Source organism: Coregonus lavaretus, assembly GCF_964263955.1.
Source record: "Coregonus lavaretus genome assembly, chromosome: 11".
Taxonomy (NCBI): domain Eukaryota; kingdom Metazoa; phylum Chordata; class Actinopteri; order Salmoniformes; family Salmonidae; genus Coregonus; species Coregonus lavaretus.
Window position 1 is genome coordinate 56268959 of NC_139998.1, and position 19584 is coordinate 56288542.

The following is a 19584-nucleotide window of genomic DNA, read 5'->3' on the forward strand; positions in this document are numbered from 1 at the left end:
TTGCTGCTGTGAATGCACACCCAATAGATATGGGATTTTTTTTTCTAATTCTGTGTAATCTGAGGGAAATATAGTGCATTCAGAAAATATTCAGACACCTTGACTTTTTAAACATTTTGTTACGTTACAGCCTTATTCTAAAATGGATTAAACAATTTTTCCCCCTAATCAATCTACACACAATACCCCATAATGACAAAGCAAAAACAGGTTTTTAGAAATGATTGCAAATGTATTTAAAATAAAGAACAGAAATACCTTATTTACATAAGTATTCAGACCCTTTGCGATGAGACTCGAAATTGAGCTCAGGTGCATCCTGTTTCCATTGATCATCCTTGAGATGTTTCTACAACTTGATTGGAGTCCATCTGTGGTAAATTCAATTGATTGGACATGATTTGGAAAGGCACACACCTGTCTAAATGAGATCTCACAGCTGACAGTGTATGTAAGAGCAAAAACCAAGCCATGAGGTCGAAGGAATTGTCCATAGAGCTCCGAGAGAGGATTGTGTCGAGGCACAGATATGGGGAAGGGTACCAAAACATTTCTGCAGCATTGAAGGTTCCAAGAACACAGTGGCCTCCATCATTCTTAAATGGAAGAAGTTTAGAACCACCAAGACTCTTCCTAGAGCTGGACGTCCGGCCAAACTGAGCAATTGGGGAGAAGGGCCTTGGTCAGGGAGGTGACCAAGAACACGATGGTCTCTATGACAGAGCTCCAGAGTTCCTCTGTGGAGATGGGAGAACCTTCCAGAAGGACAACCATCTCTGCAGCACTACACATATCAGGCCTTTATGGTAGAGTGGCCAGATGGAAGCCACTCCTCAGTAAAAGGCACATGAGAGACTGCTTGGAGTTTGCTAAAAGGCACCTAAAGGACTCTCAGACCATGAGAAACAAGATGCTCTGGTCTGATGAAACCAAGATTGAACTCTTTGGCCTGAATGCCAAGAGTCACGTCTGGAGGAAAGCTGGCACCATCCCTACGGTGAAACATGGTGGTGGCAGCATCATGCTGTGGGGATGTTTTTCAGCGGCAGGGACTGGGAGACTAGTCAGGATCGAGGGAAAGATGAACGGAGCAAAGTACAGAGAGATCCTTGATGAAAACCTGCTCCAGAGTGCTCAGGACCTCAGACTGGGGTGAATGTTCACCTTCCAACAGGACAACAACCCTAAGCACACAGCCAAGACAACGCAGGAGTGGCTTTGAGACAAGTCTCTGAATGTCCTTGAGTGGCCCAGCCAGAGCCCGGACTTGAACCCGATCGAACATCTCTGGAGAGACCTGAAAATAGCTGTGCAGCGACGATCCCCATCCAACCTGACAGCGCTTGAGAGGATCTGCAGAGAAGAATGGGAGAAACTCCCCAAATACAGGTGTGCTAAACTTGTAGCGTCATACCCAAGAAGACTGGAGGCTGTAATCCCTGCCAAAGGTGCTTCAACAAAGTACTGAGTAAAGGGTCTGAATACTTATGTAAATGTGATATTTCCGTTCTTTTTTTGTTTTTATTTTTTATTTGCAAGAATTTCCTAAAACTTGTTTTTGCTTTGTCGTTATGGGGTATTGTGTGTAGATTGATGAGGGGAAAAAACTGTTTCATCCATTTTAGAATAAGGCTGTAACATAACAAAATGTGGAAAAAGTCAAGGGGTCTGAATACTTTCCGAATGCACTGTATGTGACTCTAATACGGTCATACATTTGGCAGGAGGTTAGGAAGTGCAGCCCAGTTTCCACCTCATTTTGTGGGCAGTGTGCACATAGCCTGTCTTCTCTTGAGATCCAAATAGCATTCTAGTTTGCTCAGTTTTTTTGTTAATTCTTTCCAATGTGTCAAGCAATTATCTTTTTGTTTTCTCATGATTTGGTTGGGTCTAATTGTGTTCGTTTGTCCTGGGGCTCTGTGTTTGTGAACAGAGCCCCAGGACCAGCTTGCTTAGGGGACTCTTCTCCAGGTTCATCTCTCTGTAGGTGATGGCTTTGTTATGGAAGGTTTGGGAATCACTAGGTGGTTGTAGAATTTAACGGCTCTTTTCTGGATTTTGATAATTAGTGGGTTTCGGCCTAATTCTGCTCTGCATGCATTATTTGGTGTTTTACGTTGTACACAGAGGATATCATTCTGAATTGGTGTTTGTCCCATTTTGTGAATTATTGGTTGGTGAGAGGACCCCAGACCTCTCAACCATAAAGGGCAATGGGTTCTATAACTGATTTTAGCCAGATCCTAATTGGTATGTCGAATTTTATGTTCCCTTTGATGTTCATAGAAGGCCCTTCTTGCCTTGTCTCTCAGATCATTCACAGCTTTGTGGAAGTTACCTGTGGCGCTTATGTTTAGGCTGAGGTATGTATAGTTTTTTTTGTGCTCTAGAGCAACAGTGTATAGATGGAATTTGTATTTGTGGTCCTGGCAACTGGACCTTTTTTGTAACACCATTATTTTTGTCTTACTGAGATATACTGTCAGGGCCCAGGTCTGACAGAATCTGTGCAGAATATCTAGGTGCTGCTGTAGGCCCTCCTTGGTTGGGGACAGAAGCACCAGATCATCAGCAAACAGTAGACATTTGACTTCAGATTCTAGTAAGGTGAGGCCGGGTGCTGCAGACTGTTCTAGTGCCCTCACCAATTTGTTGATATATATGTTGAAGGGGGGTGGGGCTTAAACTGCATCCCTGTCTCACCCCACGGCCCTGTGGAAAGAAATGTCTGTGTTTTTTTGACAATTTTAACCTTTTGTTGTTTGTGTACATACATTTTATAATGTTGTATGTTTTTCCCCCAACACCACTTTCCATCAATTTGTATAGGAGACCCTCATACCAAATTGCGTCAAAATAAACAATGCATGAGAAGACTTTGCCTTTGTTTTGTTTTGTTTGTTTGTCAATTAGGGTGTGCAGGGTGAATACGTGGTTTGTCGTACGGTAATTTGGTAAAAAGCCTATTTGACATTTTCTCAGTACATTGTTTTCACTGAGGAAATGAACTATTTTGCTGTTAATGATAATGCAGAGGATTTTCCCAAGGTTGCTGTTGGCGCATATCCCACTGTAGTTATTGGGGTCAAATTTGTCTCCACGTTTGTGGATTGGGGTGATCAGTCCTTGGTTCCAAATATTGGGGAAGATGCCAGAGCTGAGGATGATGTTAAAGAGTTTAAGTATAGCTAATTGGAATTTGTGGTCTGTATATTTTATCATTTCATTTAGGATAACATCAACACCACAGGCCTTTTTGGGTTGGAGGGTTTGTATTTTGTCCTGTAGTTCATTCAATGTAATTGGAGAATCCAGTGGGTTCTGGTAGTCTTTAACAGTTGATTCTAACATTTGTATTTGATCATGTATATGTTTTTGCTGTTTGTTCTTTGTTATAGGACCAAAAAGATTAGAGAAGTGGTTTATCCATACATCTCCATTTTGGATAGATAACGCTTCGTGTTGTTGTTTGTTTAGTGTGTTCCAATTTTCCCAGAAATGGTTAGATTCTATGGATTCTTGAATTACAGTGTGCTGATTTCTGACGTGCTGTTCCTTCTTTTTCCGTAGTGTATTTCTGTATTGTTTTGTTTCTCTCTCTCAATGAGCCTTGGCCAGTGTTTTTATGATGTTCCAGGACTTCTGGTGACTACCTACCAAACTGGGGACATCTTGAGGACATTCGGCCACATTCCCATTAGGTCCCTTAAGGGTTTTGGCACAACGTTATCCCACTGACGTTCTGGGAATGTCCTAAGAACGTTGTGTGATGGTCCCAAGGGAACGTTCTCTGGTGGATCTTTGTCTAGTTCCCTGTAAGTTCCCTGGACGTCACTGAGGACCATGTCAGGACATTTTTAGGATGTTCTCAGGACTTTCATTTTACTAGTCCTTAGGACGTTGCGTGATGTAGGCGCGTAACTTGGGGGGAGGGGGCTCATGACCAAGAACCCAATGACCACTCTGACAGAACTACAGAGTTCCTTCGCTGAGATGGGAGAACCTGCCAGAAGGACAACAGTCTCTACAACACTTCACCAATCGGGGCTTTATGGGAGAGTGGCCAGACGGAAGCCACACCTGAGAAAAAGGCGGTTGACAGCATTCCTGGAGTTTGCAAAAAGGCACGTGAAAAACTCTGAGAGCATATGTCAAAATATTCTGTGGTCTGAACAATGACCCCAAGCATACAGCCAAAGCAACACTGGAATGGCTTCAGAACAAGAATGTGAAAGTCCTTGAGTGGCCCAGCCAAAACCCAGACTTGAATCCCATTGAAAACCAGTGGAAAGACTTGAAGATTGCTGTTCATCGCCACTCCCCATCTAACTATGAGAAATTCTTCAAAGAAGAATGGGAGAAAATCCCCAAATCCAGATCTCCAAAGCTAATACAAACATACCCAAGAATATTCAAAGCTGTAATTGCCGCCGGTGCTTCTACAAAGTATTGACTCAGGGGTGTGAATACTTATGTAAATTATATATTTCTGCATTTCATTTATAATATGTGGAATAGGTCAAGGGGTATGGATACTTTCTGAAGGCAGTGTATTTCTCTTTTTAAACAGGTACTTACTGATCAGGCATATTTGAAGCATGGGTTTTTCCTTTGATAGAGCTCAACTTATTTAGATTCAGATTGTCTTTGATCAACGGCCTGTTTGTTATTTTTGTTTGTACATATTGTACAGTTGCTACTAATTCTTCACATTGGTAATAAAAGCCTCACTCTGGGCAAGAAAAGCGATCCTCATTGTCAGCCTCCTCACTGTTAAAATCCAACCGCTGGGTCAACCGCACAAATCCCAAGGGAACGTTCTCTGGGGGGACCTTTGTCTAGTTCTCTGTACGTTCCCAGGACGTCGCTGAGGACCATGTCAGGACCTTTTTAAGACGTTCTCAGGACTTTCATTTTACTACTTCTTAGGATGTCGCGTGATGGTCTCAAGGGTGCGTTCTCTGAGCAACCATTTTATAGTTCCCGGTTTGTCCCGGGGATGTTTTTATGACATTCTTGGGACGTTGTGTCATGGTCCCCTGAAGGGAGGGAGGGGGGAGGGGAGGGAGGGAGGGAGGGGAGGGAGGGAGGAGAACGTTTCTTTGCGATCATCAGGTGACAAACCGGGAACTAGACAAAAATACCCAAGGGACCATGACGCAACTTCACAAGGAAGTCCTTCTCCAGCAGTTTTGTGGGGTTAAAGTTCAATGATATCCAGCAGGAGAACATAACATAAACAGTGAGACAACCAATAAGGACCGTACAAACTGTCTCTGAAACCAATAAAAGCCATTGACTAAAAACGCTTAGGAGATATCAATATTGGATATGTTAATGCTCTGTGTTTCTTATGCTAAATGTATTTCTGGTCTATCATATGCATATCATTTGTATGCATGTGACATTTGATGTGAAACATTTGCCTTATGTTGACACTAATACAAATGATACCATAATACAAGTTACCTTAAGGCATAAATTAGGTCAAGTCATGCATTTACATTGGTTCAAGTGCTGAATCAGTTTTGATATTAAAACATCATCAATGTGGAGGATAAAGGGATAACATTTAAAATGATCCCGTTGACCTATTACAAGTGAACATTGAATAAATAAACAATGAACATTTTGGTCATATTATCAACATCAAATATCAGGTAAGCCTTTGTCATCTGAACTTGTTTGGATCGTTGGTCATAGTTTGTTGTCAATAAGCCCAACTAAAAATGTAATTAATCAGGTACAATTTAAATAAATAAAACCTACATATGAATTTTTGAAGTTTATTTACAAACGTGATTTTTTTACATTTATGTACATCATCCACACATAATCACATCAAACACCCTCCTTGTCTGTGGGGTTATTAAATGAACATCATGTGATACATGTACCAGCAGTAGTTGATTTGTTTCACAGTTTCAATGTAAACCCTCAACCCAATTCATGTCAAGTATATCAGCACATTCAAATCCGTTGACACATACAGTATACACAAGTTAGTTTGGACGTCTTTTTTTTGTTTCCGGAAGCTCTTTCTGAAAACGGAACAATCTCATTGAAGTTCAGTGACCCATAACAAAGGGTATCTCTCTACATTGGACTGCAGGGTCAGATGTAATAAAAATTAAAAAAAATACAATTATTTTCTTTTTACTATTAACATGGTCAAATATGCTTACAAGACATTTGTGTCTTGACGAATAACTACATCATTTAGAAAGAAATATTATTCAAATGACTACACATATGACAAGAGAACTTTAAACTACATTGGTGAGGTAGAGACACTTTGTTTCTTGCTGTTTTTATGAGGTCCATGTTACTACAGTATCGTAAAGCCTGGTCCAAATGAACAAGGTGTTGGACATTCAGTACACAGTCAAAGGGATGCGTGACAATGTGAGGCAGCTCGCTGTCCTCTTTGCAGCACTGTCTTCCAGTACCTCAAGCCCCTTGGTTTGGCATCTCTGAATGTGCCTGCTGACATTGAGAGTCATATTCAAAATGCCACCAGAATATAAAAAACATCACCAGATAATTTACTTCCGCCAATGGAGGAGTCCACTCCACTGTGATGCAGTAGAGGCAAGTAGCCTAGCGGTTAAGAGCGTTGGGCCAGTAACCAAAAGGTTGCTGGTTCAACTCCCCGAGCCGACTAGGTGAAAAATCTGTGAGCAAGGCACTTAACCCTAATTGCTCTGGAGAAGAGTGTCTGCTAAAATGTACTAAATCAAATATTGTCTGGTCCTTCTCTGAAAAAAGGATAACAAGAATAGGATATCTGCCTCCGGCCCCGCTCACACATTTCAACTCTTGTCCCCTCGCCTAACTAAGTGTTCCCAATTCCCACCAGGCTATAAGATCTCCATTTTCTGCGAGCAGATGAGATTACTGTTCACCAGGTTCCACATGTGCATGAGGTCTGGTGGTAGCAGCTTGTGGACCACGATCATGCTCTTAAAGAAACAAGGTTCTTGGTTGAGCTTGCTTTTCTTGTTCTTGACCAGGCCAAACGTCTTAAAAGCATTGTGATTGATGGGCGTGACCTGCAGCACCTCCAGACACATGCCCAGGAACACGTCATCGATGGGGTAGAGCTCCAGAGAGTCTGAGGCCCGGTAGAGCTTCCTGGCCAGGGGTGCGTCCATGAGGAACCCACCTCCTCCGGCGTATGGAGGGTAGTGGGTCTTGTTGTAAAGTGGTTGTGGGATGTAGTACTTGTTCTCCTTCCTGCGAATGGGCTTGGCCTTGAAGAGCACGTCACCGACGAAGAGGTTCTTGACCTGAGCGCTGGCCTCCAGATACTCAAAGATGTTCTCCACGCTGACGAAGACGTCGTCGTCGCCCTTGAAGACATAGCGCACGTCGGCACAGTAGGCGGAGAACCACTTGAGGAAGTGGGTTTCTTTGAGGGTCAGGTTGAAGAAGCTGTCCTGGAAGTCCCATTGGAGGATATCTCGGTAGATGTAGTCCTCGTACTCCAGGAGCTTCTGGTGGTTGGCCTTCTCAGCCTCATTGGACGGCGTCCCCAGCAAGAAGACCGTCTTCACCTTCTTGCCGTCAACAACCTGCTCCTTGCCCCACGTCTTGCGGATCACCTCGCGGCGGTCGTGCTGCGTGGCGATGGACTTGATGACCATGAGCAGGTAGGTCTCCCCGGAGCACTTCTCCGGATGGTTCATGAGCATGGGGAAGAAGCGGCAGTGGCGGTAGAGAAGGAACTGTTTGAAGTTTTTCTCCAGGCCGCTGAACCAGTCCTGGTTGGTGAAGTTGAGGTTGGCATTGCAGTTCGCACTGGACACGTCCCAGGTCCGGGAGCCAGCTCGCTTCTGGGTGATGCTGGGCTCCTCGGTGGTGTCAGTGTCGGCGGCTGTAGGCTCGGCTTGTTTGGGCTTGCCCTTATTCTGCTGGTGGGCCCTGTCCTCCCCTCCCTTGGAGGAGGCCTCCATACGACTCTGCCTCTCAATTTGGAAGGGAACCCCTCTCTGAACCACCATCAACATCACCACAGCCAGAAAGAACATGACACACACCCGCTTGTAAACCCTCCATTTATCCCTAGTGGTCATCCTGGAGAGAGACAGAGAGAAAGGGTGTGTTAGTCAGATGAAGAGGACATGAAAGTAATCTACCATTACAAATCATTGACTAACTTTGATCATGATAGCCTAAAGGTATGCCATTGGGCAACACTCCCAAAAGCTCTTCAATGACAACATATTCGCACATATTAGAACCTGTTCCAAATATTTTTTTTTTAAATATTTACCCTAGAGATTGGGATAAGATTCAGCTTTGAAGTTCTAAAACAGAAAGTTATTTGTTGTAGGTTTTTAAGGACACGTAAATGTGGCTGATTTGGCCAACATCCCTCTTTTATTGATGGCACTGGCTACGCCAGGTTGGATCTGAATGCATATGGATGTCCATAAAATGTCTCAAATGTCCGGTAAATTAAAATCTTCCCTGTCATGTTGTCCGGCGCCAAATTTTCCTAAAGGAAACTCTGAAATGGCATATTATTTTTAATGGAAATCTGTTGCCAATTGGATGGAAACTCTGCTATAGACGCCCTAAAGACTCTGGCAGGTGTGCTAGTCCAATTGATTTGGTTGATTATGCCTACACATCATGGTTCACCAGCAGCCCCAAACGTCTAAAGAATAAGCTACCAGCCAAACAAGCTTTTAAGAATTGTATTTAAATCCCCCCTCAAACTCATCTGGAGGTTGAGCGTTTTTTAGTCTCTATCTCTGTAATGTGTCTGTAATGTGTCTGTATCTATGTAATGTGTCTGTATCTATGTAATGTGTCTGTATCTCTGTAATGTGTCTGTATCTATGTAATGTGTCTGTATCTGTGTAATGTGTCTGTATCTATGTAATGTGTCTGTATCTATGTAATGTGTCTGTATCTGTGTAATGTGTCTGTATCTGTGTAATGTGTCTGTATCTATGTAATGTGTCTGTATCTATGTAATGTGTCTGTATCTATGTAATGTGTCTGTATCTCTGTAATGTGTCTGTATCTCTGTAATGTGTCTGTAATGTGTCTGTATCTATGTAATGTATCTGTATCTCTGAAATGTATCTGTATCTCTGTAATGTGTCTGTATCTATGTAATGTGTCTGTATCTCTGTAATGTGTCTGTATCTATGTAATGTGTCTGTATCTATGTAATGTGTCTGTATCTATGTAATGTGTCTGTATCTATGTAATGTGTCTGTATCTGTGTAATGTGTCTGTATCTATGTAATGTGTCTGTATCTATGTAATGTGTCTGTATCTGTGTAATGTGTCTGTATCTATGTAATGTGTCTGTATCTGTGTAATGTGTCTGTATCTATGTAATGTGTCTGTATCTATGTAATGTGTCTGTATCTATGTAATGTGTCTGTATCTCTGCAATGTGTCTGTATCTCTGCAATGTGTCTGTATCTCTGTAATGTGTCTGTATCTCTGCAATGTGTCTGTATCTCTGTAATGTGTCTGTATCTCTGCAATGTGTCTGTATCGAAGTAGTTGTATATGTATTTATGTTAAAAATAGGGACCATAATGGAAATAAGTCCCCGACTTTATTGTGCAATTCCGGTCACTTAAAAAAAATATTTGTGTATACAGTATATGTATTTTTTTTTACTGACAAATAAAATATATCAATCAATCCAAACTGTGCAGCGGCCAATAGATGAATGGAAAGAGACATCTGTTACAAAACACCAAAAAAGTTGAATGACGTGTCGTGCCAAGCCTTCGATATTGAGTGAAGCCTAAAAGGCAGGGAGGGATGTATTTTCTGTTTGTTGAGATTTACTTAGTCAATTTATTGTCGTGTTGAAAACGCAAACCATGATATTGGAGTGCCCAAAGTCGGTATGCTTTGTTTACTGGTTGGCACAGAAACCTGTTGGTGGAAAATTCATTGCATATATTTTATATACAGTGCATTCGGAAAGTATTCAGAAAGTATTCAGACCCCTTGACTTTTTCCACATTTTGTTACGTTACAGCCTTATTCTAAAATGGATTAAATTGTTTTGTTTTTTCCCTCATCAATCTACACACAATACCCCAAAATGACAAAGCAAAAACAGGTTTTTATAAATTTGAGCAAATTCATAAAAAATACAAAACGGAAATATTACATTTACATAAGTATTCAGACCCTTTACTCAGTACTTTGTTGAAGCACCCTTGGCAGCGATTACAGCCTTGAGTCTTCTTGGTTATGACGCTACAAGCTTGGCAATCCTGTATTTGGGGAGTTTCTCCCATTCTTCTCTGCAGATCCTCTCAAGCTCTGTCAGGTAGGATGGGGAGCGTCGCTGCACAGCTATTTTCAGGTCTCTCCAGAGATGTTGGATCGGGTTCAAGTCCGGGCTCTGGCTGGGCCACTCAAGGACATTCAGAGACTTGTCCCGAAGCCACTCTTGCATTGTCTTGGCTGTGTGCTTATGGTCGTTGTCCTTTTAGAAGGTGAACCTTCGCCCCAGTCTGAGGTCCTGAGCGCTCTGGAGCAGGTTTTTATCAAGGGTCTCTCTGTACTTTGCTCCGTTCATCTTTCCCTCGATCCTGACTAGTCTCCCAGTCCCTGCGGCTGAAAAACATCCCTACTGTCACACTCTGGCTCCGGGACTGTTTGTTAGAGCCAGGGTGTATTTCATTTGGTGGTGTTGGGGATGGGTGTGTTTCATTTGTTGTGTTTGGTTTTGGTATGTTTCCTTATTTGGTCAATGACTCCCAATCGGAGGTAACGAGTGTCAGCTGTCGGCTCGTTATCTCTGATTGGGAGCCATATTTAATCTGTGTGTTTTCACTTTGTGGTTGTGGGTTTTTGTTCCATTGTTCTATGTTAAGTGTTGCTGTTCAGTAGTAGTCACTGAGGACGTTACGATCGTGTTTTGTTTCGTTTTCGTGTGTGCGCTTTACATAATAAAGTATGTACGCTTATCACGCTGCGCCTTGGTCCGCTCATTTTGAAGACGATCGTGACAGAAAAACCCACCATCAAAGGACCAAGCAGCGTGTCCAGGAGCCTAGGGTCTGGACATGGGAGGAGATTTTGGACGGAAAAGGGTCCTGGACTTGGGAGGAGATCCTGGATGGGATGGATCGCCGTCCATGGAGCGAAACTGTGGAGAGGCGACGGAGAGAGGAGCAACGGCGTCGGCAGGGCCATCGTCGGAAGGACGAGAGGCAACCCCAAGAAATTTTTTGGGGGGGGCACATGGCTTGGGCGGCTGGGCAGCAGGAGGCTGCCACAGGTAGACGTGGAGAGAAGGCTACCGGAGTACGGGAGCCATTGGCGAGTAGAGGGAGGGAAGTTGTTGTGGCACGGCGTGAGAGACTGAAGTGTGTTACCAGTCCGGTCCGGCCCGTTCCTGAGCCCCGGTTAAGGCCAGTGGTGTGTGTTCCCAGTACGGACCGGCCTGTGTCTACTCCACGCGTCAAGCCCACGGTGTGCGTCGCCAGCCCAGCCCGGCCTGTTCCTGCGCCACGTACGAAGCCTACGGTGTGCGTCGCCAGCCCAGCCCGGCCTGTCCCTGCGCCACGTAGGAAGCCTACGGTGTGCGTCGCCAGCCCAGCCCGGCCTGTTCCTGCGCCACGTACGAAGCCTACGGTGTGCGTCGCCAGCCCAGCCCGGCCTGTCCCTGCGTCACGTAGGAAACCTACGGTGTGCGTCGCCAGCCCAGCCCGGCCGGTTCCTGTGCCACGTACGGAGCCTACGGTGTGCGTCGCCAGCCCGGCCCGGCCTGTTCCTGCCACTCGCACCAAACCAGGGGTGCGAGTCGCCAGCCTGGTCCAGCCCGTTCCGGCTATTCGCACCAAGCCTCCTGTGTGTCCCCAGAGTCCTGTGCGTCCTGTTGCTGCTCCCCGCACTAGCCCTGAGATGCGTGTCCTCAGCCCGGGACCACCAGTTCCGGCACCACGCACTAGGCCTTGTGTGCGTCCCCAGGATCCGTCAGCCAGCCATGAGCAGCCAGATCCGTCAGCCAGCCATGAGCAGCCAGATCCGTCAGCCAGCCATGAGCAGCCAGATCCGTCAGCCAGCCATGAGCAGCCAGATCCGTCAGCCAGCCATGAGCAGCCAGATCCGTTAGCCAGCCATGAGCAGCCAGATCCGTCAGCCAGCCATGAGCAGCCAGATCCGTCAGCCAGCCATGAGCAGCCAGATCCGTCAGCCAGCCATGAGCAGCCAGATCCGTCAGCCAGCCATGGGCAGCCAGATCCGTCAGCCAGCCATGGGCAGCCAGATCCGTCAGCCAGCCATGAGCCGTCCAGCCAGGATCCGCCAGAGCCGTCCAGCCGGGATCCGCCAGAGCCGTCCAGCCGGGATCCGCCAGAGCCGTCCAGCCGGGATCCGCCAGAGCCGTCCAGCCGGGATCCGCCAGAGCCGTCCAGCCGGGATCCGCCAGAGCCGTCCAGCCGGGATCCGCCAGAGCCGTCCAGCCGGGATCCGCCAGAGCCGTCCAGCCGGGATCCGCCAGAGCCGTCCAGCCAGGATCCGCCAGCCAGCCAGGATCCACCAGAGCCAGCCAGCCAGGATCCGCCATTTAGTCCGGTGCTGCCCCTTAGCTCGGTGTTGCTCCTTATCCTGGTGCTGTCCCTTATCCTGGTGCTGCCCCTTAGTCCGGTGCTGTCCCTTAGCTCGGTGCTGCTCCTTATCCTGGTGCTGTCCCTTAGTCCGGTGCTGCCCCTTAGTCCGGTGCTGCCTCTTAGTCCGGTGCTGCCCCTTAATCCAGGTGGGTTAGGTTGTAGGGTGGTCAAATGGAGGAGGCTACTAAAGCGGGTAGTGACTATGGTGGGGTGGGGACCACGACCAGTGCCAGAGCCGCCTCCGAGGAGCAACACCCACCCAGCCCTCCCCATTTTTTGGGTTAGGCGCGGTCGGAGTCCGCGCCTTTGGGGGGGGGTACTGTCACACTCTGGCTCCGGGACTGTTTGTTAGAGCCAGGGTGTATTTCATTTGGTGGTGTTGGGGATGGGTGTGTTTCATTTGTTGTGTTTGGTTTTGGTATGTTTCCTTATTTGGTCAATGACTCCCAATCGGAGGTAACGAGTGTCAGCTGTCGGCTCGTTATCTCTGATTGGGAGCCATATTTAATCTGTGTGTTTTCACTTTGTGGTTGTGGGTTTTTGTTCCATTGTTCTATGTTAAGTGTTGCTGTTCAGTAGTAGTCACTGAGGACGTTACGATCGTGTTTTGTTTCGTTTTCGTGTGTGCGCTTTACATAATAAAGTATGTACGCTTATCACGCTGCGCCTTGGTCCGCTCATTTTGAAGACGATCGTGACACCTACAGAAAAACCTGTTTTCGCTTTGTCATTATGGGCTATTGTGTGTAGATTGATGAGGAAATGTTTTTATTTAATCAATTTTAGAATAAGGCTGTAACGTAACAAAATGTGGAAAAAGTCAAGCGGTCTGAATACCTTCCGAATGCACTGTAATTATAAATATGGCATCAACATTTTGAAACTCTGATTGTAGTGTAATGAGACAGGCAGGGAGAGTGAGCTCATCCGTGGTGGTTGGCGAACCCTCAACCTTCTGGCCTGTAGCCATGAGTGGAATCGACTGTGCCACAAAAGCGTGCTGAAGTGGCAAAGTCAATATCCACATTTATAAACACAGGATCGCTACAGTTATTGTTATTTGTGGTCGTAAACATGATCTTGATTTAATTCTATTTAATATTCAAAACAACTGTTAACTCGAGGAAATCTGACTTCAGTGAGTTCAAGACAACTGGGAACTCGGGAAAAAACGAGATCCGACTCGGAAAATAAGTTTGAACGTTCATTCAACTCGGATTGTAAATCGGGAACTCTGGCCTCTTTCTAGAGCTACGACCTGAAGATCACTGACGTCATCATGATTCGACCTTGTTTTCCGATTTCCCAGTTGTCTTGAAAGCACCATAAATCCAGAGAATGCCAGACTTTGATGACAAAGTTTGATGACAACATTTGCCCATGAAAGACCGCCGCGCCACCTTTCCGTTCAAGTGAGCGCAACAAGATGAGTCCAAATGTCTTGTATGCTGCTGCATAAATGATGGAATATATGGAGCGCCGTTTGAGTCTTTGCGTGTCAAAAAAATATACGTTTGTTGACCAATCAGGACCTGAATATGACTGCACGTCACATAACAATTTAACACGTACATACATTTTTTTTAACGTAGTTATTACACATTGATTACATGATCACTCGTAGTTCATATGTCACAACGACTTATCGATACGTACACTATGATGCTGGTAAAGTTGTGTCTCGACCACCTGCCCTTCCCCAAGCTCTGGACAGTGCTGGTCATAAAAAAGCTAGCTAGCTGATGGGATGCAAACAATGTTCTTCTCCCAAAACATAGCAAAACGACATCATCTGTTTCAGTAGCTATAGTTAGCTAGCTAACTATCTAGCTATGTGTCATCATCTAAAATACCACTAATTTATAAAACTGTTCTTATTTGATTAATGGTGGTCGGGATCCACCTATGTGAAGCTAGCCACAATAAGGATTAGCCACAATAGTGGAATTTGCGGTTAGCCTTCAAAATAAAAGAATGTCATCGACAGTGATGCAAATGAATACAAATAGTGGAATTATGCCATGGATCATGCTAAACGAGGTTGGAATGTTGTTATATAAATTCAACAAAAAATAAATAATTAGTTAATTGGACAAAAATCTGTTGAAATCACGCTGGATGTATTAGACTTTAGAATTGCATTGGGGGCATACTTATTTCGCTGTACAGCCTTACCTATGGATTGTGGATCAATGACATGGGGTATCAGTCTACGCCGTGACACCCAGAGAACATTAGCGTCGTAGCTCTTATTGCGGGACTCTGAAACCACTGTGAATTGAGACACATTTACTGTACCAGTCACCCTACTATGTGTATTGAACACTATTCCAGAGGGAAAAACAATACAACCTGGATGTTTTGGAGTCTGATAACTCTGAGGGGGACGTTGGGAAAAAAAGCTCTTGGGTACTGAGTAGACTGATAGCCCATTTAATTGATCCCCAATCCTTAAGTAAGGCTGTACAGTGCAATATGGATGTCAATACGCACAATAGGCTGACATGGGGAAGTGATTTCACACAGTCACAGTCCCGCGTTAAGAGCTACAACGCTAATATTTGTGTAAACTCTGCACAGTTGTGTTCTGTGGGTGTCACAGAGTAGACTGATACGGCATTTCATTGCTCCACATTCCAACATTATCTAGTCTAAATATTGCATGATTCCACCAATTGTAACCTTCTGCGTCACTTTCAAATAGGTACTTTTATTTAGAAGGTGAACCGCAAATTCCACTATGTTGGCTTATCCTTATTGTGGCTATTTTCACAACACATAACCCGGTCCGGTCGAGCCTCACCAGCCAGATGAAGTTTACTGGCTGCTTATAACGTTAGCTTTGGGCAACAGGGTTAAGTAACTGGTTAGCTAGTTATTTTCATGAACTGAAGTTCAATTTCAAGTTCAAGTGGCTACCTAGCTAATACTTACTCACATGGATTCCTAAATCATTGCTAAGAATATTGATAAACGACTGCAGTTTCTATTGGTCATTGTTTTCAGGCTAGTTGCATTGGTGCTAGCTAGGTAACGTTACCAAGCTAAAGCTAGCTAGCTACCCCAGAAGTTGCTAATAACATCTGTGTCAAAGATATTTGCAAACATTTTTTTTATCAATACCTTATTTCAAATGCTCACAGCCGTTTTCCCATTCGGTCGAACAAATAAATGCCTTATTACCGACGCGGTATTGTAAACATTTACATTTACATTTACGTCATGTAGCAGATGCTCTTATCCAGAGCGACTTACAAATAGGTGCATTCACCTTATAGCCAGTGGGATAACCACTTTACAATGTTTGTTTTTTTTTTTGGGGGGGGGGGGGGGGGTAGAAGGATTACTTTATCCTATCCCAGGTGCTTGTTGCAGACTTTTATTTACTTATTTATTTATCCACTGATGGTAGTGGTGGCGCTCGGCTTGCACATGTAAACTCAGCACACACAACATTATAGAATAGAATTGTATTATTTGACGCGTCAAAAGTGTTAGTTGACGTATATCTTTTTTTTGACACGCAAAGACCCAAACTGCGTTCCATAGTAATATGCCAGGGAGATATGTGTATACTGTAGCTAAGAAAGTAATACTAAGTGTATGTTGTGTAGTAAGCTGTTAGTAGCCCATGTGCCTCACCCTAATAATTTTGTATATTTCCCCCTCTTCATTTCGCCTACTGTTCTGACTTGGTGGTGCACATGTAGCCTATAACCTGTTACAGATTAATGTAATCATCGAATATTGTAAGAGATTTCATTGTCTGCTTATATGCCCCCTTTATTTATCCTAGGGTTCTGACTTGGTGTACAGGGAGAACACTGTAAGAACGGCCCGTGTTCCGAATTCTGTCGCTGTACATTTCAAAAGTGCTGAACAAATAGTTATATTGACAACGTCCGTCCTAACTCGCTCATTAATGTCTTAATCGAAATTACGGATTGCCTCTTATCCGCTTGTCGTCCCCTTATGGCATAGTTTGTACATCTCAATTGTCTGTAGAAACCACATTTGTTTAAGCATGTCAGCCATATCAGCTATGTTTTTTTAAAAGGCAGTAAATGAGGTTGAATAAACTGTTTTGCTGCCAGACAAGGCTCCGCTGATAGCCAGGTGTAGCGGTGGTAAGGTGTTGGGGCTGCTGTTGGGACAGCTTTATGTAGGCCCTAACAGTTTGTGGGCACCGTTTGTCACCGTTATAGTGCAATTCATGTATTGTTTAGTGTTGTGTTGTGGCTTTGTTGGCATGCATCCCAATATATATATATATATATATATATATTTATTTTTTTGCCCCACCAAGATTTACATGCTAAAATCGCCACGGCTGTCATCAAAAACCTAATGAGATTCGATTCTCCCTATATGAGAGCTAATACACTTCAATATAACATATGCCTATTACGAATTAATAAATAGATGTAACCATTGCAGAAAATAATGGTGAAACGTGGTATTATAGTTATAGGGCGGCGATGTATCGTATTTTTTATTTGTCTCAATAAGGCATTACTGTTGGCATTATTACAAAATTGCAAAGGTGAAGAACACAACTTGTGCGCGCAAATATTCTTCAAAATAATTTGTATAACCTCACAATCACATAATAAACAACAACAACAACAATAATAATATTAAATAGCCTGCTTCTACTTAAGGACAACGCACAACATTATTATTTAAAAAATATGATACTTACATTTTTTTTCGTGTGCTGATTCCAAGTGCGAGTTAAGTCACTGAATATCAGCTTACTGTGCCTAAAAAGGGACGGTTTGCTCGCGTACGGTCCTTTCAAATGGATGCCAAGAAATAGTTCATTCTTTCAAAACACCGTTTGAAGTAACTCTTGGAAGAGTGAACGAGGGAACCAAAACGTTACTTTGCCTCTGGTCGCGTATTTCTCTGAAGCGTACGTTGGGATCAATGCCATCAAGTGGTCACCCTCGACAGCTCTGCATTTTTAAAGCATGAGCGAGGCTGTATGCAAATATGCAAATAGAAAGAGGATGCATGATGAGGTGGAGTAGTCCTTCCGCCCATTCATAACACAGGCCAACAATCTCTCTATTCATATTTTAGCAATGTGTTCAGAAGAGTTGTCTTGAGTTGTCTTGATTTCATGTTTTTATTTCATCACATCTCCATCAACAAATAAGACCTACAAAGCAAATGTGTTTTTTTTTCCTTCTCAGATTTGGCAAAGCTGTCTCCTGATAACTTCATTGACACAGATGTGATCTATGGCTGTAGCAAAAATATTATTACCGTGTTGCATTTATAATATTTTTTTGTAACAATCAATATAATAACAATGTAATAATAACAATAATATTATCAATACTAATATTCATAATACATAATAATGTAAGCATTGTAATGTTATTTATATTTAATAACTATAATTATAATAATTAATATTGTTATAATTGTTGTTACATGATAACAATAATCGTATTATTGTATAGTATTATATCCATATAGTATAATACTAATATCCTTGTCCTTGTTTTGAATTATTATTTATTATTATGATAATGTTCACAATGTATTCATAGCATTCATATAATGGTAATACTAATGATATGAATAATCTTGTTGATATCATGAATATTACTTGTATTATTTATTATATTTCAATTAGTATGTATAGTATTATTATTATTATTATTATTAATATCATTATTATTCACTGTTTTCTATGGTAAAACATCGGTAGTTACTTTGCCTCATGGAATTTTCTTGACACCACAATGGATTTGTAGACAGGTGTGTGTGTGTGTGCCTCCTTTCCATTGTGAGTCGAGGGCGTCACGTCGACATTTGGAGAATAGCACACTTAACCTGGTCAATAGCAAGAACATGAAAGTCACTGCTCCAACAGGATACATACAGGTACGCTACCTGGATTGAGTAAGAGCCTCTGACGTCATCAATGCGTTTCTGGAGGTAATGAGCTGTCCTCAAGCAAATTATATTGATCTGTTCCTAATGTGTGCACGTCTATGGTGTGTACTCAGGGATGTCTCTTATTTGTTCAAAGATATATCATCCAAGCGTATTAAACCTGTGGTCAATCAACGCTGGTCTGTGAGATTTTACATTTTAGTCATTTCGACACATGCTGTTTAGGGCTTGGTGCTGGATCAAAAGCAAGCCATTTGTGTCTTTCAGATACTTGGAAACCAATTTCTCTCCATGATCATAAAAAACTTGTAGCTGACAGCGGACTCAATCAGTTGCAGATAGCTAGTGGTTTTCCTGATAGCACTTTCAAAACGATGTTTGATTTTAACAGAAGTGAGTCGTCAGGTGGAGGGAGTTGAAACTTCATACCCCCCTTCCCAACTGACATGTGTTGTGTTGTGTTCAGCACTGATTGCCTATTATAAACTGGGTGGTTCAAGCCCTGAATGCTGATTGTCTGACAGCCATGGTATATCAGACCGTATACCACGGGTATGACAAAACATGTATTTTTACCGCTCTATTTACGTTGGTAACCAGTTTATAATAGCAATAAGGCACCTCTGTGGTTTGTGGTATATGGCCAATATACCACGGCTAAGGCCTGTATCCAGGGACTCCACGTTGCGTCGTGCTTAAGAACAGCCCTTAGCCGTGGTATATTAGCCATATACCACACCTCCTCGTCCCTTATTGCTTAAGTATAGCATCCATGATTCGTATCATCGATTGGACAGTCTATTTTGTTGATATGTTTTTATCGGAAATGACTAGGTGATTTAGTAGTTCTATTTCCGTTGTATTTTGAGATGCTACTCGTTGAGATAAACGTCAGCCTCAACTGAGAACAAGTGTTTTTTTTTTAACATAACATTTGGCGAATGAGGATGGCTGAAAGTATTTCTGCAATATCCCTACCTCCACCGGAGCAGTGCTTGCCCCACGCGGGCGAACCAACAATCCCATGGGATAGATGGAAGTTGTCGTTTGAGACTTACATGCTAGCTAC

At 43.4% G+C, this 19584-nt stretch overlaps 1 protein-coding gene across 1 annotated transcript; it reads right to left on the reverse strand.

Annotated features, from left to right (window-relative positions):
- Window positions 1–5772: 5772 nt before the first annotated feature.
- Window positions 5773–17523, reverse strand: b3gnt7 (UDP-GlcNAc:betaGal beta-1,3-N-acetylglucosaminyltransferase 7). Its single transcript, XM_084171146.1, has 2 exons — window positions 17308–17523; window positions 5773–8076 (listed from the first exon to the last, which is right to left on the reverse strand). Coding segments are annotated over exons 1-2 (1218 nt in total). The 5' UTR covers window positions 17310–17523; the 3' UTR covers window positions 5773–6860.
- Window positions 17524–19584: the final 2061 nt, after the last annotated feature.